The sequence below is a fragment of the Lissotriton helveticus genome, chromosome 7, assembly GCF_964261635.1.
Source record: "Lissotriton helveticus chromosome 7, aLisHel1.1, whole genome shotgun sequence".
Taxonomy (NCBI): Eukaryota; Metazoa; Chordata; class Amphibia; order Caudata; family Salamandridae; genus Lissotriton; species Lissotriton helveticus.
The window spans coordinates 1,192,225,086-1,192,251,523 of NC_136068.1; the positions used below are offsets into that span (position 1 = coordinate 1,192,225,086).

Genomic DNA, 26,438 nt, shown 5'->3' on the forward strand with positions numbered 1-26,438 from the left:
TTTAGTGGTGCAGAGTAGAGTGCAGTGGCGTAGAGTGGACTACTGTAGAGTGCATTGTCATAGAGTGTTGCAGAGTATAGGGATGAAGAGTGCAGTGGTGTAGAGTGCAGCGGCACAGAATTCAGTGGCGTACAATGCAGTGGCGTAGATCAGAGTGGAAAGTAAAGCTAATATTCCCTTCAGTCTCCTTCCTTACTATACGTTACGAGCAGCACAATCCTTATCTCATTCACACCCCATGTATACATCCAACTCCCACTGTTAATTATAGTGCCACAGACATATAAGTAATATAAAAGCATAATAAAAATATTATTAAGCAAACACATCACTTAAAAACCAATATAACGATCTTAAATATGAACAAAAATACTCAATTGGTCAGACCCCATTATTTGAAATCCGATAAATTATATTACGCGCAAATCCTAAAACAGATAAGCTGGCGTATGTCCTATATCATGTTAAAATAACATGGAATAGACAATAAAAAAATATTTATAAATAGAAAAAGAAGAGAGAGAAAACACATAAGACAGTACACTTTGTCATCAATTCATCAACTAGTCTGTGTATATAATCACTACAGGCATATGATCAGTACAAAGTTCCCATCTAGCATGAATTAATGAATGACCAATTTGTGTAGCGCTAACATATACCTGAAGGCTTCAAAGTGCTGTAATAGTTATACTATCTGGTAGGAGCAGTGAATTTTGGTAGGTCAGATTTACAAAGCAAAAAGCCAGCTCTTCAAGACCTTACGAAAAGGAAGATGTGGTTCTACACCGGAAATAGATGGAGGAAGAGTGTTCCATAGCTTGGCCGCTGCGACCTACAAAGCTCTTCCTCCCCATCGTGACGTCCTATACCTAGGGACAACCAGCTGATTTTTATTGGCTGAACGCAGTTGTCTGGTAGGGACATATCAGTGAAAGATGTGCCTGATTCCTTCTGGTCCTGAGTTGTGTAGTGCCTTATGCACAATGAACAAGGCTTTGCACAAAATTATTTTTTCTGCTGAGAGCCAGTGCAATTTCTGATGGCCGCCAAAATTAAATGGTATTTTGGGACATCTAAGACCAGTCTTGTTGTTGCATTCTGCACCAGTTGTTTATTGATGACGGCCCTGTTTATATCTAAAAAAGGACATTGCAATAATCCATCTTTGATAGAATCAATGATACAGCAGCTTGCTTCTGTGTGGCAAGAGAAAGAAATGGGAATATCTTTCTGAGGGTTCTTATGATCCAAAAGCAAGAGGACACAGTCTTATTAACCTGGAGATTGAAAGATAGACTGGTGTCAACTATGACACCCAGATTCCTTGCTGATTCAACAGGCAAGGGACATGATCCCAATGTTTCTGGCCACCATGAGTGGGCCTATTCTGGGCGATGATTACCAAACATCAAAACCTCAGTTTTGTCGCTGTTTCATTGAAGGTTGTTGTCTCTCATACAGAATGCCACCGACATTGTACAGTTTTTTAAAGTTGGCGTCTGAAGGCTCTATATCTTCTGTGATAGACACAATTAATTGTGTCTCGTCTGCATAGGATATTACCTCCAGCCCGAAGGATCTAACCAGTTTTCCCAATGGAGAGACATGTATATTAAAGAGGGTGGGGCTCAAGGAGGACCCCTGTGGGATTCCACAACAATTGAGGATTGGGTCTAAGTAAAATTGGTTCATCGTAACATTTTGTGATCTATCAGTTAGGAAGGAAGCCAACAGCTTCAGTGCACAATCTGTGACCCCCTATTTCTTGTAGCCAGTAAATCAACTTATTTGGCGAGATGGTATCAAATGCTGAGCACAAATCCAATAAGATCAGCAGCACGGTTTGCCCAGCATCAACCAAAGTGTGTATATTATTTTCTGCAGTTAATAAAGCAGTGTCAGACCCATGGCAGCTTCTGAATCCATACTGAGAAGGATCCAGTAGTTGGTAGATTTTATTCGATCAAAAGTATGATGATTCACATCATTAAAAAAAAGTACATCCGAATAAAAACAAGTAATATTGCATTAAAAGAATGTTCATTAAAATATCCATTAAAATTTAAAGTTATAAGTGCCATAAAAATATAGTGAGCCGGATCAATCATAAAAACAGGTAGAGCTAAATAGGTACAACAATGTTCAGAGACTAGTTATCACATTTTGACCTCTTCCACCAGGCAAATAGCAGGAATCTCGAAATAGTGAACACTAACCAATTTGTGGTGTCTGATTTAAAAATGCGTGTGGCTTCCAAAGGACAGCTAATAGAAAGCAATCGGCAGACAGGATCCAGTAGTTGTTGTTGATCCAAATACGCACTCAGTTGTCTATTAAGATGTTTTTCCAGAATCTTGGCAGGTACTGGAAGCAAGGAGATGGGTCAATTGTATTTAAAATCTGTAAGGTCAAGAATGTCTTTTTGTAATAGAAGCTTGATGACCGCTGTTTTCCAGGTAAGTGGATAGCATCCCGTGTTGATGGCCAGATTAAGAGTCGCTGTTAGGTGGGGTAGAATAATCTCCCTGCCTAACCTCATCAGCTTTGGGAAGCAAGGCTCCAGGTGGGATCCTGATTTAATCCCTTCTAGAAGCTGATCTGTATGTTCAATTGAAAGGAGAGAAAAGGCAGAAAGGCAGTGGTCCCTTTCGATAATGTGGGAAAGGCTATTGGATGAATTGATTGATATCTTGGTCACCCTTAGGAGGCATGGCATTAAGATTCTCCAGAGAGGAGTGGATTTTGGCAATCTTGGAATTAAAATAGTTAGCCATTCCCTCACAGAGACCCTGTGAGCTCTCATAATGGCCTGAGGTGGGAGGGTTAGATGATGTATCAATCAGTCTAAAAAGATCTCTAGGAGACTTGAGAGATGACTGGGTATAAAAGGTTGTTTTTAAGCTCTAATGGCTATTTATATGCTGAAAGCTTAGCTTTATACTTGTTTACGCCAAATGCGTTCTTGGCGGCGACAGGATTGCTTGAGTGGCTTTAGTTTTTCTGAAAACCAGGGGGATGTAGGCTTTTTTTCTACCTATATAAATTTCTTTAAGAGGGGCGAGAGAGTCAACTGCTGCCGCAAGCCAATTGGAATATTCTGTGGCCACCAAATTGGGGTCACTACATTCCGTCCATTGCTTTTGCTTAAGGACCCTGGGAAAGTTTCCTTGTTGATGCTTTTGAAATTTCTTTTAAGCATTTACTGCTCTTTAGTTGTTAGCAGCACCAGGAAAAATGGTAGTGCAGGATGGTGTGACCAAGAAAAAGGGAGGGGATTTCTCTACCCTAATGCACTGATCATTGGTAAAAATATAATCCAGAATATTTCCAGCATGATGGGTGGCATTGCTCACTAGTTGCGTGTAGCCACAACTCGGCATGGTGTCTTTAAAAGTATGCGAGATCTTGTAGGAAGCATTACTAATATGGTAGTTAAAATTTCCCAAAAGAGTAAAGTTATGTTTTCCCAGATGAGGCTCTATGAGGTTAATAAATTCCTTAATAAAGGCGGACCTGGGTCCTGGTGGTCGATAGGTCAAAATTCCTCCAAAGGAATCTGTAGAGGACATTTTTAAAAAGAAAGATAAAGCTTCTTAGGTGTATGAAGCAGTGGACAGTGCATTTATATGACAGTAAAATAATCCTTATAGATAATTGCAAGCCCACCTCCACATTTGCGTATTCTATCCAGTCTGGAGATGATATAACTCTATGGGACCACATCGACCAGATCAGGTCCTGACGATCCTTAGCCCAAGTTTCTATGATAAATACACAATCTGGCTTTCTTGTTGGGAGACAAATTCTGAAAATTTAATTTAATTTTTAATTAGGGATCTAGCATTGATCAAAAAATAGGTAGTCCCATAATGGCATTGAAAAAAGGGGCGGGTCAGAACTCGTGTGCTGTCTGATTTAAAATACATAAATTGACGCCAGCAGCCAGTGCAAATGAACCTACCCTCCTTAAATCGTGCTTCAAAATGTATAGGAAGTTTACATGCCAGTATGTTCCACAGTTTTAGTCTGTTAGATGTGTCGACGTGTTTTGGTAGTATTGCCCAAATATAGAATACCTTTTTCAAGTCTACAATTATAGCTCTCATTTGTGAATCGTTATCATTAGCACCTGTATATAAATTTACAAATATCACAGTTACCACCTTTATCAAATATCTAATAGAATCGATCTTTGGTCTCAGTTTCTTCATTATACATGTACACAAAGACATAGGATTCACTATAACACAAATTTCAGTTGTATCAATTATCCCTCTGTGGGACCATAATATCAATCCGGGGTTCACCAATATGCAACCCCCTATCCTTAGCTGATCCCGCACATCAAAATATAAAATTCAATGTAGTCAACTTCAAGGCAACTATACTGCAACTTGCCTACTCATGTCAAATAACCCACACCATCTTGTTCACTCATGTGCTATAAGCTAAAAACTCTCTAACTTTCATTCTGTTATTAAAATTCTATCTTTAATCATATACGTCCATGCTACTATGATACTTTACTAAATACAGGGGTTTCAATTATGTTGCATAGAACTCACCCATCGGGCCTGTTAATCAGTACCCATTGTGTGTCTGTTTCACGCTTTTGTTGTAGACTATTATTTGGGGTCTGTCTGTACTTCAACTGTGTCAGTATTGATTTCTAATGTAGGGAAAAATGGGCAACAAGAAAAATATATATATATATATATGTATTTTGTTATTTTATATGGAGTACCTCATCTCTACTGATATTAGGGATATCCATCACGGGATTCCCAACAGTCACAATAGCAAAGAAGTTTATTTATGAAAAGTATTCATTGCCTTGTTATTTAGATATAGCACCCTTCTTTCTGATTATGTCAGGTTTCTTTAAGATGGTGGGCTAATCGTTGTCTTTGGCTGTTAGTTGCTCAAAAATCAGCCTCAACGGGCCCCTTCTCTGTAAATAAATGGCAAAGAGTGGCCGGGTCACAAATCATATTTCTTATTTTCTTAAATTATTTGTGCCTATTTCTTGCTAAACTATCCTCCTATCCTAAGATTAAGTCTACACTAACTCCTCTTATCTCGTATCACGTGAAGCGTCCTGCCATCCTGTTTATACTTTCCACGTGAACCAGATTCTCTGCGTTTATATCTCCACAACTTTCTCTCATGGTAACGTCGATATCTGCTTTCCGGTGTCGCATGTGATCTGTGCCAGAAGTCAACTCGCCCCTTGTGATTTGATGTCGCCATATTTTAGTGGATTTTACCTACTGCGAAACTAGCAAAAATTCTCAGTTTTATTAATTTATTCAGCTGGCATATGTTTAATTTTTATCCCTTAACTAATTTTGTAAAGAGCACTCTAACGCAGACATTGTGTTACTGGAAGCACCCTTCTCCCGTTTTTGGTCGGATTCAAAGGTTTAATTCTAAAGTTATTTACCTCCTAATACATCTGAGCTATGCATGCATCAATATGAATGTTTGTTTGCTGGCAACTTTATAATGATCCCAAAAATGTTCAAATGGGGGTCAGAATTCTGGAGCCTTGTAAGGTCCCATATGGTATCACACAACAACCCCATCTCATTATTTATTACAAGTAATCTTGATGTGGGTAAACTATACTGTGCACCCCAGCTGTATGGTTCTGTTGGTGCACTAATAAAGTTATAAAAATGTATCCCCACTTCACATTTTCTAATTTCACTAATTCATTAATGGTCTGAATCTATTCTTCTTGAACTGTGTTACCCTACATATACGTGATTTTCATCCACTCCTCCCTCGAATGAAGACCTTGTCTTACAGTGTTTAGCCTCGAGATATACCACTGTTCCTCGAGTTTCATTTTCTCCTCTAGACAGCCACCACATGTGTTTCCTAAAAAAAAAAATCTAAAATGAACCAGCGGCAATCCAAATGTCCGTGTCTGGCTTGTTTATAGGGCTCTACCAATGGGGCATTGAATTTACCATTTTTCAACACCGATTTTATGTTCAGTAAGACATGGTCTTAATTCCTGGCCAGTCACACCCACATAGCCCAACCCACATGGGCACTGTAAGAAATATACAATATTGCTGCTTCAACAGTTGTTCAGGCTACTTGATGTGACCTTGATGCCATTATATTCAATTGATTTACGGACTATGCACTGGTCACATAAGGCACAGAATGTTGCATAGAGTTCATTGGTGCAGGGTAGAGTGGAATAGAGTGCAGTGGTATAGAGTAGAATGGCAGAGAGTGCAGTCGCGTAGAGTGGTCAGAGAGGAGTGGCGGAGAGTGTGTAGAGTGGAATGATGCAGAGTGCAGTGTGATGCGAAGTAGAGTGGCTTAGACTGCATTGGCATAGAGTTCAGTAGTGCAGACTAGAGTGGCGTAGAGTTCAGTGGCGGGGGAGTGCAGAGTTGTAGAGTAGAGTGTTGTGGAGTGCATTGTTGTAAAGTATCGTAGATTGCAGTGGTGTAGAGTGCAGTGGTGCAGAATAAAGTGTAGTGTAAGTGCAATGACATAGAGCGCAGTGGCATAGAGTACGGTGACATAGAGTGTAGTCCTATAGAGTGCAATGGCCTAGAACGGAGTGGCATAGATTAGATTGTTTCAAAGTAGAGTGTAGTGGCGTAGAGTGTAGCAGCATAGAATTTAGTGGCTTACAATGCAGCATCATAGAATGCAGTGGTGTATATTAGAGTGCAGTAGTGCAGAGTAGAGAGGCATATAGTGCAGTGGTGTAGAGCAAAGTGGCAGAGAGGGCAGTAGCATAGTGTGGAGTGATGTAGAATGGCGTAGAGTGCATTGCCATAGCATACAGTAGTGCAGAGTAGAGCCGTGTAGAGTTCAGTGGTGGAGAGTACAGTGGCCTGTAGTAGGGTACTGCAGAGTGCAGTGGCATAGAGTGGAGTGATACAGAGTAGTGCTACGTAGAGTGGATTGGCATAGAGTGCAGTAGTGCAGATTAGAGTGGCATAGAGTACAGAAGCATAGAGTGCATTGGAGTAGATTGGCATAGGGTGCGGTGGCTTAGAGTACAATGGCGTAAAGTGGTGCAGATTGCAGTGGCATAGAGTGGAGTGGTGCAGAGTAGTGTGCAGTGGCATTGAGTGTTGCAGAGTATAGTGATGAAGAGTGCACTGGTGTAGAGTGTAGCAGTACAGAGGCAGTGGCATACAATGCAGAGGCGTACATTGGAGTGGTGCATACTAGAGTGCATTGGTGCAAAGTGGAGTGATGCAGGGTAGAGTGGCATAGAGTGCAGTGCGTAGAGTGGTGCAGATTGGAGTGGTGAAGAGTGCAGTGGGGTAGAGTGTAATGATGCTCTGAGTAGAGTGCATTGGCATATAGTGCAGTAGTGTAGAGTTCAGTGGCAGGGAGTGCAGTGTGGCAGAGCAGAGTGTCGTAGAGTGCAGTGGTGCAGAGTGGGGCACAGTACAGTGGTGCACAGTAGAGTGTAGTGGTGTAAGTGCATTGTCATAGAGGGCAGTGACGAGTAGAGTGGCGTAGAGTACAGTCGCATAGAGTGCAGTGGTGTAGAGTAGATAGTTTCAGTGTAGAGTGAAGTGGCATAGAGTGGGAGGGGTGCAGGGTTGAGTGCAGTGGTATAGAATTTAGAGGCATAGAATGTAGTGGCATATGTTAGAGTGGTGCATAGTAGAGTGTCGTGGTGCGGAGTAGAGTGGCATAGAGTGCAGTAATGCAGAGCAGAGTGGCATAGAGTGCAGTAGTGCAAAGTTGAATGCCATAGAGTTCAGTGGTGGAGAGTGCAGTTTTGCAGAGTAGTGTCGTAGAATGCAGTGGTGTAGAGGGACATAGAGTGCAGTGGTGCAGAGTAGAGTGCATTGGCATAGAATGCAGTGCTGTAGAGTCGTATAGAGTGCAATGGTGTAGATTAGATTGTTTCAGAGTAGAGTGAAGTGGCGTAGAGTGGAGTTGTGCAGAGTAGATTGGAGTTGCCTAGATTAGAGTGATGTAGAGTACCTTGGCATAGAGTGGAGTAGAGTCGAACGGCGTAGAGTGAAGTGGCGCAGGGTAGAGTGGCACACTTCCATTACAAACAGCACATTTTCAATTGAAATGCCCATTACATTTGCACAGATATACAGTTTTACTAATAAAACTACACAGTGCACTAAAGATGAGTGGAAATGGCATCACCTAGTATATTGATTTATTTTGATCATATTAGGAATTTATTTCCAGGACACTTCAAAATTAACAGATTGTGCTGCATTTGGGCGTTCCTAATTCTGAAGTATTCTGGAATACTTGCACAGTTCATTTAAATGTTATGTGCTAGAAAATAACCTTTATTACCCCCAGTATGCAGCAAGATTGTCACATAAATCATCTCCCTTCGAAGTCAGAGAATGAAAAAAAGTAAACACAAAGCTCCCTCGGAAGACAGAGCCTGACATTTGACAAGATAACAAGATTTACAAGCCTGTTTACAGAAAGGAACACTCGTGAAAGAATACAAGGGGAGTTTTTGTGAAAAGGCTCTGCTTCTTGGGAGGGACGAACTTATCCTGGACACCTTAAAACAAATAAAGCCAGCAAATAGAAAGCTAGAAAATGTGAGTTACAAACCACAAATGCAATGGTAAGCAACAAGCAACATTCCTATGTCAGCTTTCTGAATGTCCCCAAGATGTCTTTAGCAAACCAGACAGCTGTGCTATCTAGTAGGCTCCAACCTAAAAAGGTGGAAAAAGAATGACCTGATAAACAGCTCAGGAGAAAGTCCTTATCAAAATACTGGTGCTGTGTATGGCTCCCAATGGTTCACGTAAAGTTTTGAAGCCAGGCACAAGAGAAGTAGAAAAATGAAGCCATGATTGGCGTCCATAACAATGCATGCAAAAACTAGAGCTCTCATCTGGGAAGTGGTGTCTGGAAGGACACACCAAACAGACTAGGAACCTTTACAGCCCCTAAAATTAAAAATGAATGCGGAGTCCCTCAGGGATCGTCCTTGTCCCCACTTTTATTTAATTTGTATTTACGACCCTTGTTGTTTTCACTAAGAAAGTTTAAAGTTTTAACTTTTAACTATGCGGATGACTTGCAACTGATCTTCCGTCTGGACTCCCCTGGCGCTGCCACCAAATTTCGGGAGGCCATGGTCCACATCCAGAGATGGATGAGTCTAAATCACCTGAAACTCAACCCAGGCAAGACTGAATTGATTTTGCCTGGGAAGAGTGAACTGTACTGGGGGCCACATTTTTGGCCTCCAGAAATGGGAAATCCTCCAGCCAAGTCCCAAACGGTAAAAAGCCTAGGGGTTACTTTTAATGAAGACCTCTCTCTTAAAAATCAGGTAGGGACGGTGGTATCCTCAAGTTTTTTCCAACTCCGTAAGATCACGAAGATTGCCCACCTGTTAACTTACTCTGCTCTGATCCAAGTTATCATCGCCCTCGTGCTGTCCCGCCTGGACTATTCCAACAGTTTGTATTTGGGTCTTCCAGCCGGGCAGCTCAAGAGACTACAACTGGTTCAGAACCAAGCGGCCAGGTTGATTTGCAAGATACCCAAGTGGCAGTCCATCAGGCCGGGTCTGGCCGGTCTCCACTGGTTACCAGTAGCACAGAGAGCAACCTTTAAAGCTGGATGCATTATCTTTAGGGCTCTACAAGGTAAGGGCCCTGGATTTATTAACAGCCTGCTTGTTAGGTACATTCCCTCACGTGCTCTTCGCTCAGGTCACAAGAACTTGCTAGTTGTGCCTCGTATTAGGAAACAACGCCAGGGAGGCGGTTCTTTTCACTATCTAGCCTCCTCCCTTTGGAATTCTCTGCCACTGACATTGAGACTTCATGAAGACCTTCTGGCTTTCAGACAAGCTTTCAAAACTTGGCTTTTTAGGCAAGCCTACCCATAGTTAATTTCTGCCTCTTTCTGTTGTTGTGTTATGTCTCTGCAAATCTTCCAATAGCGCCATGAAGCCTACGGGCGTACGTGCGCTCAATAAATTTTATTTAACATAACATAGTGAAGGGCACGGGAATAGGAAAGGGTGCCCAGCATGATATGTACAAGGCAAAAATTTCCATGGGTAGCAAAATGTGTAATAAAGGTTGGGAATGAAAAAAGCGAAATCAAGAAAAGGAATAGCCCATTAAAGCTTGAGTTGACGGGTCACTCCTGTTGCTTATACTGTGCATTTTGTATAACATATCTCACCATTGCCCACCTCGCATCTCATGTGTCTGCTACAGCTAATTCTCAATGGTACACCTGTCCACCAATTTCCTGCCTTCCATACCTGTTACTTGCATTTTTGGCATTGCTAAATAAAGCTTGCACCCGAAGTGTCAATGCAGTCTGTATATTGTGTTGGTGAAATAATACACAAACTTTACACCATTACTAAAGGGGAAACAGGGGTGGTAAGCGTGGGATGACATGAACAGGAGCAATGAATAACAGCCCAAACAGTACATCATTGAAGAGTAATCATAGAGAAAAAAAGGCCTAAGTATTCTTGCAAAAATTAACATTGAAAAGGTGGAACATCTTCGTGTGCAGGGTACACTTATGACCTATATCCTAAGTTGTGTTATCAAAAGAGACTAGCTTAAATATGACCAATATTGTTAGGACTCTGATTAGATTTGTCATGGGCACCTCGTTGGTGAGTTCATGAAGCCCTCACCCACCAACCTGGTTGGTGGCATGCTTCATCATCGGGCCCACCCAGTGACACCTAATGTGTCCTGGGTGTGCTGCGACGCCCGATTACAGCGGAGCTGGTATTTTACTGAGAGTGCAGTGTGAGGTGTAAAATGAAGTGTGAGTTAAAACGGCTTGGCGAGGGTCCCAGTACCCGAGGGTAAATTAAATTTTAATAACTGGGCCCCCGTCAGCGGTTAAAATAAGGCTTGGGGTTGTTTAAGGGAGGCGAGTTACTACCTCCTACATCCATCAGTTGGTCGACATGTTTCAGCCAGTGCCTTAAACTAAATCTGGCTTCCCTCAGGACCTTTTTAAAATAGAGTGTAGTGCAGGTTAAAAAGGAGTGTAATCCAGGCTATGTGTTACACTCACTAAGGTGTTTCTCTAAGTGTGAGCGGGGGGATTCCCTTCTCATATATGCGCTTAGATTTTGCAGCCAATGCTTCCAGGAGTGAAGCGGTAAGGGGTTGACCAGCTTTTCTGGTCAGAGCCTGCCTTGTACCTGTTGCACCGTCCTCGTACTCTTGAAAGAGGAGGCTAGGGAAAAAAGTAATTGCTATTTGTTTTTCATTACTTTTAAACATACATAAAATCTGACTTATTTTAACAAAATAGACAATGAAACTGGACATTTCTTTGAATTCAGGTGCCATGAGAGTCAATTAGAAATTCATTTACCTTCTGACTATATTTTATAATTCTGTAATAACTTCAGATGCCATAGTGAAATATAGAATGCTATACCTGTGTAACTTTGTTATATCTTCTTTTCTAGAAAATTTTTGTCATGCCAAACATGGACGATCTTTATGTCCCTCTAATGCACTCGGCCATGGACCCCCGCTCATCGGCGTGTTCTTCGAAGGACCCCATCGCAGAGGCTGCTGATGTCCAATGAAATGTGAAGACTTGCAGTTTACAGTATTATGAAGTATATTTCCATGTTTTTGAACTGTGCAGTAGTTTTGACTTCATCACAGACATCCTTTTGAAGAAGACTGCTAAATCCCATATTTTCAGAGTTAGATTAGCTATTATTTTCCATCAGTTACACTAAGTTGCATTCCATGTATACCTTAACTACCACCTGTATCTGCTGTAAAGATCACAGTTTTTCCTGAAGTCAATGGTACAGGTAGTGCTGGAAGCTCAAAGAAAGGCTTGCTGGTTGGGCTTCTGCGTGGCCATATACGCGGTACATTGAAGGAGCTTTTTTCTGCAGTAGAGGGGACTGCTTGCCAAATACGTAGAGCTCCTCAAGGTAGAACGATGAACTTCACTTGAGCATCGCAAGGTGCATTAGTGAACTTGGATGTGTTTTCACTTCTGCCATCGGTGGCTTGTGTCAAGCAAACAAAACGTGGCAGGTTTCATGAGTAAAGGGTGTATAGAAAATCTTACCGATGATTTAACTGGCTGTGTGTGTTAAATTATTAATGTTTCATATACAATTGTGCTTTTGGAAGTAAGTAGCCATAAAACACATATAATGTGAGTGAGGGTGGGAAAGGTGGGGGTATTTTTGTGATTTGTAAAAAACAAAACAAAAAAAGTGTATAAACATTCGGCCAGGCCATGAAATGGAGCCATTGCAGGCCTTTAACAGTGAGGTACAATCACCGTGGTTTGTGAGGAATACTACATCTTCTGAAGGATAGTATGAGCACACATGAAAATGTCTATTACTGCACATCATGGTCACACAAGAGTAATCATCCTGCGTGTCTGCAGACACCCACAATTACACTGGAGGAAATCCCACGTGGGGAAGAAGATTTACAGTGACTTTGATTAGCTAAACTTGATACAAGTATCTTCTTGCAAAGTCTTGGCACGTGCCACAATTAATTAATTGTTGTGTATGTTGCATAGGAATAGGACATTTTAGAATATTTTACGATGTTCATATACTGAAAAGAAAAGATGCTTTTAGTATTCCAATTTCAGTGGCCAACTTAGTAGGTTATTACTGCCTTTTCAGTCCAGTGCTTTGACTGGCAAACAAAATTTAGTAAATCTATAGGAGTTTGAACACTACATGTCTGATATGTTATTCGTTTAAGTTAAGTTGCCAATGGACATTTCTTTTGTATATGTCAGATGATAATTTCGTTTACAAATGAATCGAGTGTCTGCTCCCTTTTTAATATCATACAATTTCTTTATAAAATAGCATATTTTTAAACTTTTTTGTACCTTTTTGTTTGACGCAGCATTTGATGTAAATCAAAATTGCCTTGTGAACGTTTTGATGACTTACCATTTGGAGTTAGTGAAATTTTTTTTCTAACAATGGAGCACTTTGCCTGTAAACATAATACAAATTTACCTTTAATATATTTCCAGATATATTTGAACACATATTTTCATTTACTTTAATTGTGATGCCAAGTTATATTTGTAAAGTGAACTCATAGTCTGCCATTACCGCTTTGTGTTCGATCATTGTTTTGTTTTTTATTTGCTTCCCGGATTTTAGGCATTGTTTACCTTCTATGAAGTCTGCATGTCTCTGTACGCAGGTTTTTACACAATTTTATTTTTGTGCAATAACAAAATTATAAGTCCAAGGACTAGATGCACTAATGTGTAATTAGACATTTTGATTTATTACACATAATTGTGTCATATTGCACTTCATAATCAAAACTGTATGTGGGTAAATTGCAATCCGCTTGCTTTGTTTTATGAAATAAATGTATCCATTGTCTGACAGTCTACACTGTTTTTTTGTTTCTACAAATATGTTGTACATACTGTCTCCCTTGAAGCACTTCACAGGCATGGAAGCAGGCGGTAGCCAATATGTGACCTTGTTTGGACTGCTAGATGTGAAAATGCAATGTGTTTTCGAGACAAGTAACCAAAACGTCGTTCAGATTAAGTTGTGACTCCAAATCTGTGGTAGACTTTTCTGTGTAAAATTGCAGGTTTCGTAATGATTTAAGAGTGTTTCGATTTCTTGTAGCTTTTAGAAATTCGGGAAAATGTAAATAGATTTTTTTGAGATTTCCTCCAGGTTTTCGGTTTCTTTGTTAATTTCCAGACAGAATGGACGCCTCCAAATGATTAGAACTTGAGTGACTGTGGGCAAGAATGCCAGCATTGTAGCAGCTACATCAACACAGTTTTGTAACACGGTTTAACACTGATTATTGTTATGGTAACTCAGCAAAGTGACTTGTGTCTGCAAGGAGTTAGTGCCATCCGGTGCAGGCTTTTCTTTTGACCTTATGACTCAATGTGACATGTATTTATGAATTCTAGGGACACAAAATGCAAGAGGTGCTCAAGCACAAGGGTGTATACATCATGGCACCAGACGCAAGGAGGATGACCAGAGATTGCGGGCGAGAATTTGAATGTTGAAAATAAATACAGTGAGAAGAGTTTGATGTGGTTTGTTGTTTGATACTCACCGGCATTACATTGTGCCACATTAATACATTTCTGCATTTGATCACATATATTTCAGAGGAATTGTATTGCCTCTAGTAATGGCATGGTCACCATCTCACAATCACTAAAACGTAGTAGCGCTACGTGTAACTACGCGAAGGGCACTTCGCACTACTGGAACACCCAATAGTCCAGTATTAGAACTATTCAACATCTATGCAAGAGGCTCTACAGGCGCACAGCCATCGCCGACCATAACAGCCTTGGAGAGCATGCTCTCCTGTATCTCGCCACATTTTAACATCATAGTAGCAGGGGATTTTAACTGCTCGTTCGAACCACTGAGTACAGAAGATTTTTTGGGTGTCGCAGAAGAGGATGCAAAATGGGCTATTCCTCCCCTTAATCTTGCCCCCATCAAGAAGTGGCCTCAGAGGGCTATCCAAATCAATGCCCTCACCTTGGAATTTAATCTGAGAGCCGCCAATGGGAGGACAATTTCTGATCCAAATGGTGCAAATACCTTTAATAGGATAAGATCCCCGTCCAGAATAGATTACATCCTCTTAGACGTCCGCCTATGGGGAGATCTTCAGGACATGGTAGTTAAACCTTCGTTTGACAGCGAACATAATCCTCTCTGTCTGCATATTAATAATGCCTGGTCCTCGACCAGTATGCAGGCTTCTACCCCTCTCTTAGTGTCATCCAGAGAGGTAATCCCCTTTAATTGTAACAGGTGCCTTAAATGGCTTAACATTTCCAGGAAGAACATAAATTGCAAAGCATTAAGGAAGTCTTGGAGGCCAAGTATAACTATCTTGTCGTCCTCTCTAGAGAAATAGGGAAGCTATCAAATTTTCACTTGTTCTATCAGGACTCAATTGAGAAATTGAGCTCCTTTTTTATCGTTGAAGGGAAACCAGGTTCAAAGCATGGTCAAGCAAGGCCCACTAATTTATGGTTTTCCGCAGGCTGTAGAGAAAAGAGGGTGGCCTTAGGCCTAGTGGTTAGGAAAAAAGATATCCCAGCGATCAGGACAGCCAGGAATGAGTACGCAAGGGCACAGGTGGAAGCCAAACGAAATTGGGACGAGATGCACTGGCAAGAACTAAAGCATGTATCCAAGCAAAGGGACCCAAAACTATTTTGGGATCTAATTAATAAAAACACAAGAAAAGGATCTGACACAATTCCCAATCATATTACGAGTCAGCAATGGCACAAGCATTTTTCTACCCTTTACTCTGGAGATGATTGCTCCACAGCCCTAGTTCCTGAGCCCCCCCAAACTCCTAATGATGTCCACCCTTCATCAGACTACTTTGAGCTTCAAGAGGTAGAGCGAGCGATAAATAGCATTGCTACCGGAAAAGCAGTGGGCCCGATGGTCTGCCGGGGGACCTGCTCCTGTACGACCCCAAGCCGTGGGCTCTTTTTATCTTATTGATATTGAATTTGATAGCAAGGGGATCTCCTGTCCCAGACTCCTGGAAGGGAGCAGAGGGTGTCCCAATTTTTAAGAAGGGGGACAGGGATGACCCTGCCAACTACCGACCGATTAGCTTAATCGATGTTATTCAGAAAGTGGTTGGCAGGGTCATCCTTATGAGGATTAAAATATGGATGGAGGATGACAATATCCTGTCCCACTATCAAGCGGGGTTTAGACAAAAGGTGGGAACAGTGGACGCGGTGTTCCGATTCTTCATGATCTATTGGAAAACAGTAATACTAGGGAAAGGCAGCCTCTATCTGGCCTTCATAGATCTGAAGACTGCGTTCGACCTGGTCCCCCGGGATAAACTTTGGCAGGTCCTTAAAGAACTGGGTATTTCCCCCCCATATCCTCGATATAATAAAACGACTGCATTATGACAACTGTGCTAAAATCAGGTGGGGAACGCAGGGGCAACTAACAGAGAAGATCGCAGTGAACAGGGGGGTCCGCCAGGGAGAGGATCGCAGTGAACAGGGGGGGTCCGCCAGGGATGTGTGCTGGCACCCACCCTTTTTTCTTTGTTCATTAACGGGGTGGTTGATTACCTCAGGTAGGAACCAGCAGACGCTCCCACTTTGGCGTGCGAGAAGACACCTACCCTCCTGTTCGCCGACGATACCCTCCTGATCTCCAAATCCCCGGGTGGACTCCAGAAACTTTTAAATAGGTTTGCCCTTTTCTGCAAAGCACGAGGGTTGATAATCAATAAAAATAAAAATAAATTAATGACGATCAACCCGTCCAAACGTTTCAAGAACGGCATTACCCTGAATGATTCGCCCTTGGACACCGTTGAGTCTTTTGACTACACAAAATTACCTGTAGCTTGGAACCATACCTAGACTTTGTACAAGTCCCTAGGGATAGGGTCCTGTATATTAAGTTGAGATTAGGGACTCTTCCTATTAATTGTGTGACAGCTTCCTGGAAGGGCTCAAGTTCACCATCTGTGCCCTGTCCATGCTGCGGTTACTACAATGAGTCCTTTGCTCACCTTCTTTTTGCCTGCCCGGCTTACAGGTTGGCCAGAGCCAAATGGCTCAATCCAGTATGCAAAATGTTAAGCCCAATGAACCATCGCGCTGCACTCCGCATTCTAAGAACCGATACATCTTAACTGCCTATGATATGCGGAGTAGCCAAGTTTCTGGGGTGTGCTTGGTTGCTACGGAACAAGATTGTGGAAAAAGCCCTGCAATGTTCCAATAATTTTGATATGCCTGGCCATTAGGCAAAATAGTCTAAGGTTTTGAGCGATAAAGGTCTAGTATACTAGCCTTTATGGTCCTGTCATACCACCATTCTGCATGTAAAATGGACTATCCCTATGTATCCCCTGCCTTGTTTTTATACATGAATTTAAAATTTTATGCAATGTGTAGTATGAAGTATGATGTATTTTTTTTATATTTTGTATGGTTTTAGTGGATCTTTTATTGTAAATGCTTTTATGATATTTTATATCGAATAAAGCTTGTACTACTACTTCGCACTACGCAAACTGCGTAGTGCACTGTGCAAAATGCTGTTTGCACTGATTGCACAGTGCCGGATGCTTGTGCGCACTGTTCAATCAGTGCGAACCACATCTTGCACAGTGCAAGCGGTTGTTTTCTGCAGCTCGAGTAGATTTCTACTCGAGCGGCAGCTTTCTCAACGCGGACTGGTAGTTTCTCATCGCGAGTATACGCGACCACTCGCAATGAGAAACCTGACATCCCCGCGTTGAGAATCTAGCCAGGAGGTTTATTTTCCACGCTCGCAATCGGCAACTTGATGTTGCTGATCACGAACAAGGAAAAAGTCTGGTCAGGGTGTCATTTTGCTTGCTCGCGGTTGCCAACTGGACGTTGAGAACCGCGAGCAAGCAAAAACTGTGCTACATGCAATTCGCGTAGTGTGAAGTAGCGCAAACTTCTTAAACTTCGCCCAGGGTTAGTTTTAAAACATTTTAGACATGGCTGATAATGGTGCTCAGTATGGAGGTGCCCTAAGTATGTTGTCAAACTTGAAAAACCATCTTGTATAGGAACCCATGCTAGACTGAGAGTTATCTTGGTTGGGGTGCCGGTACAAGGAGGCAGAGCTGGATTTCAACCAGTTAATTAGGATGTGTATGATGATGATGAGGACTTTGCAGCTCCTTTGAAGAGAGAAAAGAGAGGCAGATATTGAGGTTTTTGAAGCAGTTCAACTTGTTGACAATCAGAGCACTGGTGAGATTTTGATTACCGGTAAGGGCTATGTTTGGAGATGTTCAATTAGTTGGTAGTAGGAAAATTGGCAAGTAGAGAAGGTTAAGGTGAATTGCCTAAATATGTGGTTAAAGTGCACCCTGGTTGCATCCGGTATGTAGAACCGTTTGTTCAAAATGTTAAGGTAGTAAAAGGATATCAGCAAGGCCTGGGTTTGTAGGATTCCTTTACAGAAAGATTGTAGCTGCCTACTAATTAGATCCAATACCTTACATAACTTGAAGAAGGCTTTGCGTTGGCCCTGTGGTCATGATTGGAGGACTTAGTCTCTCTCAGTTCCCTGCTCCAGATGTAATCAATTTCCTTCCTATGTTTGTCCTTACCCTATCGAGGTTCATTTAATTCATACAGTGTTTTGATTTGGCTGTTATATCCTCTCACTACTGATGTCAGACTTTGCATTTCAGTGCATGGCAATTACTATTTTCTCTTGCTGGTTCCCTTCTCTTTTACACTCATCCTCCCCTTTTACCCTCTCACTTTACCACGCCACACCCATCTTTCTCTTTCACCTCTAGCCCCATTTCTAATTTTTCAACAGATAGTGCGGTATTGAAGAACCAACAAATTAAAATATTTTCTGACCATTTCAAGATGCATCCCATATGCACAACCGCCATCTTGAAAGGTTTTTTGTTTTACTTTAACAAATTCCATTAAAAGATGGCTGCTGTGGAAGTGCACACATCCACAGCGGCCCTCTTTGAACCGGTGTTGATAAACATAATGAAATGCATTCATTTATGGTTCCTTGGAAGTGCATGCACCTGTGGCTGCCATCTTTTAATGCATTTTGTAATTTTATACAACCCATTCCATGATGGACACAGTGGATGCACATGCATTCGAGGTGGCTATGTAGGATAAAAAGGATCATCAGCAACAGGTTTCATGGCTGTAATCTGTTGGCACTGCCAGTGTTTGTTTAATCCGGAGCTCTCAGGCAGAGTACTGTGCTGAATCGGCACCTTGTAGCTAGGGTTCCCTGCACTGCGGGGGCCTGTGTTATGCCCATAACCCATAGGCCTATGCACTGATGGCGGAAGGTTTAATGAATACTGATGCACTCACATGCTACAATTCCCCATAGGTGCCCCTGATTTATCCACTTCTCTCTTTGTGTCCACATAATGGCGGTTAGGAATGAAAAAGAAGTTTGTGTGCCTAAATGACCCAAGTACAACAACAGCATGTGTGTGCCCAATTGTTCAGTGATTAATTGTAATCACTCAAACATTGGCAGTATGATAGGCAAAGCACAGGATTAAGGACAAACTAGGAAAAGTCAAAACCGTTCCCTTCAAGACGTTTTGCACAAGTGAAACAACATCTATTCCACAATATCTCTGTACCGGAATTCCCAGGTATCTGAATTCCTCTTGCTCCAACTCAATTGTAGCTAGGTCAAATCTAATACCTGGGAATTCAGGTAACATATACCTTAAATATAACATAGGCAAAGCCCTGGACAGCTGTTAGAAATGGCATTCCTAGCTGGCTGAGGTATGTACCCACACCAGGCAGGAGCCGCCACTCTAGTCAGGGTAAGCTAGATGCAGACTAAAAGATAACCTGTGCTCACCCTCTCGTAGATTGGCACAGAGCAGTCAGGCTTATCTAAAGAGGCAATGTGTAAAGTATTTGTGCAACACACACAGTAACACAATCAATACACCACAGAAAAAATCCTCCCAAGTTTAGAAAAATAGAGAATATTTATACGCGCAAAATAAGACCAAAATGACAAAAATCCAAACAGTAGAAGTCGAGTAATGATTTTTAAAATATTATATGCATAAAGAGTGCTTAGAAGTCCCTAGCAGTCAAAAGGTTACTAGAGGTGGCAAGGAACTGGTGTAAATCCAGTGTTCATGCCAAACGCAATCGACGGCAGGCCAGGTACAGGAGCCAGACAGGTCTTGCTGAAGGAATACTTTAGATGGAGCTTTTGTTGATTTTGAGAGCCTACTGTGTCATCGTCAAGTCGCGCAGACGGGGTTCCTTATTGTCGTCAAGCTCAGTTGAAATGAATGCAATGCATCGTCGAATCGCGCAGAGCATCATTGTCTATCGGAGTGGCTGTGGAACCCTGTCGTTGGGCAGCCTCTGTGTCGAAGGGTGATGAGGCAGTATTGCTCACGAAGTCGATGCAATGCATTGGTTTTTTATTAAACCAGCTGCAGAACCCACTTCTAAAGCACAAAGCTAGGAGGGGGCACCTCAGGCAAAGGTAGGACGCACAGAAGGCAGAGTCCAGCAGCACCGGCAGAATTGCAGGAAGTCTGTCATGTCCCAGAGACTTCAGAAAACAGGAGGCAAGCCCTTGAAGATCACTTGGAGGGAAGGCAGAGTCCTTCCAGCAGAGTCAAGGAGTAGCAGGAAGCTGGACAACAAGCAGAAAAGCAGTCCTCCCAGAAAAGCAGTGCAGTTGAGTTCTTTAAGCAGTACAGCAGTTCTGACAGGTTCAGTTCAAGATCCAGAATGTCTGATTTGAGAGGGCCAGATGTAGGGGGGGACTTCAAAGGAGCTCTCTGAAGTGCACAAGGATCCCTTTCAACCCAGTCCTGTCTGCCAGGCTAACCTTGGGGGGGTAAATCAGTGCTTTGTGTGTGGACAGGACACTGCCTTTTGAAGTGTGTCGGCCCTTCCCATTCCTCCCTGCCCAGGAAAATCCATCAGAATGCAAATAAATGCTCAGAATGCAGATGAGCCTCACCTTCCTGTGTTTGTGGCTGTCTAGAGGGAATGCACAAAGTGTAGCCGTCTCCCAGCCCAGACGTGCATAGGAGACAAGCTGCATAGCACATAGAGTTATAAGCACAGAGAAATATCCACTTTCTAAAATTGGCATTTCTAAAACAGCAATGTTAAATCCAACTTCCCCAGTAAGGAGGATTTGGCAGTACCATTAAAAACATATGAAACATGAAAAAGGTACTCCTCTCTGATCAGCAATTACAGCTTAAAAGTGTATTAAGGAATTCCCAATGCTGGCCTGTGAGAGGAGTAGGCCTCACATTTGTGAAACTAAATAGGCTGGTTGTCACTACCAGGACATGCAGAACATAAAAGTGCATGTCCTACCTCTTACTTACATAGTACCGTGCCCTTAGGGTCTACCTTAGAGGTGACTTACATGCAATAAAAGGTGAGTTTAAGGCCTGGCAAGTAGTCTAAATACCAAGTCGAAGTGGCAGTAAACTGCACAAGCAGGTCCTGCAGTGGCATGTCTGAGACAGGTTTGAAAGGCTACTTCTGTGGGTGGCACAATCAGTGCTACAGGCCCACTAGTAGCAGTGGAAGCACAGGCCCTGGGTATATGGTATACCACTTTGCAAGGGACTTAAAAGTAAATCAAATATGCCAAACGGGTGTAAACCAGCTATACCATGTTTAGAGGAGAGCACATGCACTTTAGCACTGGTCAGCAATAGTAAAGTGCTCAGAGTCCTAAAGCCAACAAAAAAAGTCAAATAAAGAGGAGGAGGAAGGCAAAACGTTTGCTGTGACCCTTCAGAGAGGGCCATCTTCTAATAACGGCATTAAGAAACCGCTCTCAATAATGGGAAGGGTCACTCTTGCAAAAATGGTTGTCTTGAAGCCTCAAGTACTATAAGGCATAATGTACTCAATACCCCCAAAAACATTTTTGAAGACGTAGATCTGTTCTTGGTGTCACTAGTTTGCCCTGGAAAGCATAGTAGTGTAAAACTAGATATTCTGACCGAGCACACAAGGGACAATGAATTTTCCTAGTCTAGAAACTATTTATAAGGATGTGTACTTGCAGCATGCAGCACGATGACTGGACATCAACCCAAACAGGGAACATGATCTGCTGATTGGAAAACACGAAAACATGCCTATAGTGAACTTACTTATGATGAGTTGGAACATGCCCAAAGATAGCCCCTACTTGTTAAATCAGGTGGGTACAATTTTAGAAAGGATAGTTAAAACAACAGTGCCGTTTTGGTGCCATCAAACCAATAAAAAATGAAACCAGATATGACCATTGGTAACTGGATAACGGGGGTTACACAAATGTTGTGAATCTTTACAAAAATATTAAATTCTTAACTTTTGAAAAGGCTAGGGGTTGCTTGGCAACTGCTAGCACCGTTTTTACAACATGCTGAACTAGCTAGAACAGCCAAGGAAATATTCATTTACATAACTTGGTCATGTATAAAGATGAAAATGGGAAATCTGGTAGCCAGGCTCCTAAAAGCCACACGGGGATACCTGCAATCAACATCAAACAATGTATGTTTAGAAATTCTATGTTTAGCTATTCTATGGCCTTCCCTCACAGATACCAACTGGCCCTTTAGCTAAACAACATCCAAGAATTTAGTAACCTCATAAAGAAAGACATCGAAGGAATGCTTTAAGATGACGGAAGCAAAGACGAAAAGTTTCCAGCAAATAACTAGATGATATGGGACCATTTCAGTTTTTTTGACATGTATTGTATATCTTTCTGATGTATTACTCCGCATGTTGCAAATATAAATGTCTTTTCTTCAAGGGAAAATTGAAAATAAGGTTAAGAAAAGTTCGACAACCAAGTGGCATGCAAAGGCAATGAGCAAAATAAAATATCAATTTGTACTTGTTAAAATATATGTGTGGTAAGATGCCTGCCTTAGCAAGGGAAAAACTGTCTGTAGACGACAGTAGAAAGGCCCATGAGCTAAGTCTCAAAGAGCTGGACATAAGAGCTAAACAAATGGGGTCTAGCAGCATGGTGGCTGCATACCCGCAGTGTCCTCTGAGACAAGAAGGTCCATATTCCTACATGTCTGGTGCCTGACTTTGTTGTGGGGGGGCAGCATTGACAAATAGTTTGAAGCCTACGAGGTAGCTTTGCAGATGCACTGACTCCCTGAGGAGGTTTGGATGATAGTCTCTGGAAGCATATACCCAGTGAAGGGAGATACACCCTATTAACCCCTGAGAAGGTATCCCCCATAAAGGAAACTCTTGTCAGGAAATTTGGTCTCACACCACAAAAGTATAGGCAAATGTTTACTGACAACCAAGAGCTGGCTCATCAGTCCTGGGTGGATTGTGTTGCATTGGATGGCTTGATGAAGGGCATTGATGTAAAGGATTAACAGGGGCTGTATACGTTGATTACAAGAGAGCACATGTTCATTCTTTGTTTTGCTGATCTGCCCCAGCACCTCATTCTTAACAATCTCACTTACCCCAGGAAACTTGCTAAGGAGATGGACTGCGGGGTCACCACAAGAGTGGACAGGGTCTCCACCAGAAGTAGGAAGAGGAAACAAACATTAAAAGTTCTCCAAAGGCCCCAAAGTAGTTCCACATGACTGAAATCCATTCCCCCCAAATCAGCAGAAGAAGAAATAGTTAGAAGAAATAGTTAGCTGATAGTGAGGGTGGGTGAGGGTGAGTGAGGGTGGGTGAGGGTGAGTGAGGGTGAGTGAGGGTGAGTGAGGGTGAGGGTGGGTGAGGGTGGGTGAGTGAGGATGAGGGGTTGAGGGTGAGTGAGGGTGAGTGAGGGTGAGGGGTTGAGGGTGAGGGGTTGAGGGTGAGTGAGGGTGAGGGGTTGAGGGTGAGGGGTTGAGGGTGAGTGAGGGTGAGGGTGAGTGAGGGTGATTGAGGGTGAGGGGTTGAGGGTGAGTGAGGGTGAGGGTGAGGGGTTGAGGGTGAGTGAGGGTGAGGGTGAGTGAGGGTGAGTGAGGGTGAGAGTGAGGGTGAGGGGTTGAGGGTGAGTGAGGGTGAGTGAGAGTGAGGGTGAGTGAGGGGTTGAGGGTGAGGGGTTGAGGGTGAGTGAGGGTGAGGGTGAGGGGTTGAGGGTGAGGGGTTGAGGGTGAGTGAGGGTGAGGGGTTGAGGGTGAGTGAGGGTGAGTGAGGGTGAGGGGTTGAGGGTGAGTGAGGGTGAGGGTGAGTGAGGGTGAGGGGTTGAGGGTGAGTGAGGGTGAGTGAGGGTGGGTGAGTGAGGGTGAGTGAGGGTGGGTGAGTGAGGGTGAGGGAGGGTGAGGGAGGGTGAGTGAGGGTGGGTGAGTGAGGGTGGGTGAGTGAGGGTGAGGGTGAGTGAGGGTGAGGGGGTGAGGGGTGAGGGTGAGTGAGGGTGAGGGGTTGAGGGTGAGGGGTTGAGGGTGAGTGGGGGTTGAGGGTGGGTGAGGGTGAGTGAGGGTGAGGGGTTGAGGGTGAGTGAGGGTGAGGGGTTGAGGGTGAGGGGTTGAGGGTGAGTGAGGGTGAGGGTGAGTGAGGGTGAGGGTGGGTGAGGGGTTGAGGGTGAGTGAGGGTGAGGGGTTGAGGGTGAGTGAGGGTGAGGGGTTGAGGGTGAGTGAGGGTGAGGGTGAGTGAGGGTGAGGGGTTGAGGGTGAGTGAGGGGTTGAGGGTGAGTGAGTGTGAGTGAGGGTGAGTGAGGGTGAGGGGTTGAGGGTGAGGGTGAGTGAGGGTGAGGGGTTGAGGGAGGGTGAGTGAGGGTGAGGGGTTGAGGGTGAGTGAGGGTGAGGGGTTGAGGGTGAGTGAGGGTGAGGGTGAGGGGTTGAGGGTGAGTGAGGGTGAGGGTGAGGGGTTGAGGGTGAGACAGACAGAGCAGGCGGCGCCAACACACACAGGAGGCTGCACGTACGGCAATCGCAGAAGGCTCACGCACACAGCGTGCATAAGGTATACCTACATAGCAGATGACGAAGTGAATGTACACACAAACTGTGCCTACAACAGTAAATGCATTCCTTTAGAGAACACACACTTAGAGTATACAAAACATGGCGCACGCCTGCGGGCATAGTCACAAATAGGCACCCATACAGTCTGCGAGTACAGCAGACGCATGCACACAGCAGAAGGTAGCCTGCATAGAAAGACACGAGTGGAGTGCACACGCAGGGACATTCACAGCGTCCACATGCACAGAGCGGGGTCACAGCTGACGCGGCGCTCGTGCAGGATACAACACACATGATTGAAGAGAGAGACAACTTGGAGGAATGCTTGTAGGTGTGTGTGTAGACGATGAGGGTGTGAAGCAGCAGGAATTTAATCTCCTATTTTTTTATATGAAATGTTGAGTTGCCCATAAAACCGTGTCTTGTTAAAAGGGTTATAAAAATAGTTATGATTAAAATCCGTGACTCGCTCAGTTTTCTGATTGACATTGTATCAGCTGGGATAGATAGTCAAAGCTGTCTAGTAGAAACTTCCAGTAAATTAGTATCGGGAGAGGCGGCATAACATGATTATTCGCTCTGCATAGGAGCTCTTTAGATGATGCAGTCTAATAAAAAAAATAGAGGTTTGCCAATGACATTTTGCTCCAAATTCAAAGATACAGCTAACTGCTGATTTACCTTAATCAGTGACACGGTGAAGCATGAACGCATGCGGTAATGACGGAGATGCAGTTCTTGACCCGAGTTACAGTTTCACGTTTCTTACTGGGGGTTGTTTTGCAACTTTACAGATTGGAATAATAATAATCCACTTTGCTGAACAATATAACATGTGAATTCACCACGAACCTATTGCAACTCGGTGTAAAAAGATAAAATCCCAAATCAAGACACAAGTATTGTTGCAAAAGGTGGTGTGAAGCAGCAGGAAAAGACAGCACCAACCCTAACGAAAACGAGTCAAAAGAAACACGAGAGACGGCGGAGGGCATTGCTGTGGGGAGGGGGGAGGAGAAATGCGACACGGCGGGCAGGGGAGGGGGCGGAGCGGGTAAAAAAAAAAAACAAGACGGAGAGAAGGCAGAGAAGGGGAGGGGGGAGGAGAAATGCGACACGGCGGGCAGGGGAGGGGGCGGAGCGGGTAGAGCGGCATGTGGGTGTGAAGCAGCCGGGGCCTTTGAAGTGAAGCTAAGCTTCACTTCAAAAGGTGTGGGAGGAATGCGGCTGAGGGAACAGACGGCGATTTGGTGATGTGCACGCGCAGTTTAGGTCAATGCGCTTGCGACGGGCACAGCACCAAATCGCCGCAGTTAGGTAAACTTTGTTTAAAGCCCTATAGTCTCGCTCTGCTCAATGCGCATGCGCATTGACAGGCGAGACCTAAAAAGGCCATATCCTTGACAAATAAAAAATTGATTAACAACCGCCCCTATCCTTTAAAATGCCTGCGACAACACTGGGAGACGGACCTGGGGGAGCTCGGGGAGTAAGATTGGCGAGATGCCTTGGCCTCCCCCAGAGAGGTGGCCGTTCCCATGAGATTGTGGTTAGTCCAGCTCAAATTCCTGCACCTAGCAGCAGGAATCCTGGTCAGGATAGGCAGGCGCACTGATCCCCTCTGCTTTAGGCAATGTCAGCAAGAGGGGACCTTCTTCCATATGATCTGGACATGTTCAGTCATTCAGTCATACTGGAACAGAATTGCTGGGCATCTTGAGAGTGCCGGGGGGAAGGAAATAACAGCTACCCCGCAACTATGCCTACTTAATATATGGGACGCCACTGACTTTAATCAGACCGAGAAAACATGGGTCTCGCTCGGGTGGGCCATTGCCAAACGCAACATTGCACAGAAATGGGGGTTGGGGGAGGCGCCGCGAATCAGAGACTGGGCAATTGACATGGATAGAGCCATGATTGCCGAAAAGGATGTATTTAAAAACA

At 43.4% G+C, this 26,438-nt stretch overlaps 1 protein-coding gene across 3 annotated transcripts in view; it reads left to right on the top strand.

The window, feature by feature from the left end:
- TEX2 (testis expressed 2) overlaps positions 1 to 13,393 on the top strand; it is a 664,178-nt gene extending 650,785 nt beyond the window's left edge. For all 3 annotated transcript variants that reach the window (XM_078654347.1, XM_078654349.1, XM_078654348.1), the window contains exon 12: positions 11,459 to 13,393. In XM_078654347.1, the coding sequence (XP_078510473.1) occupies positions 11,459 to 11,581 (123 nt within the window). In that variant the 3' untranslated portion in view covers positions 11,582 to 13,393. The remainder of the gene's footprint in view (positions 1 to 11,458) is intronic.
- The last annotated feature ends 13,045 nt before the right edge of the window (positions 13,394 to 26,438 follow it).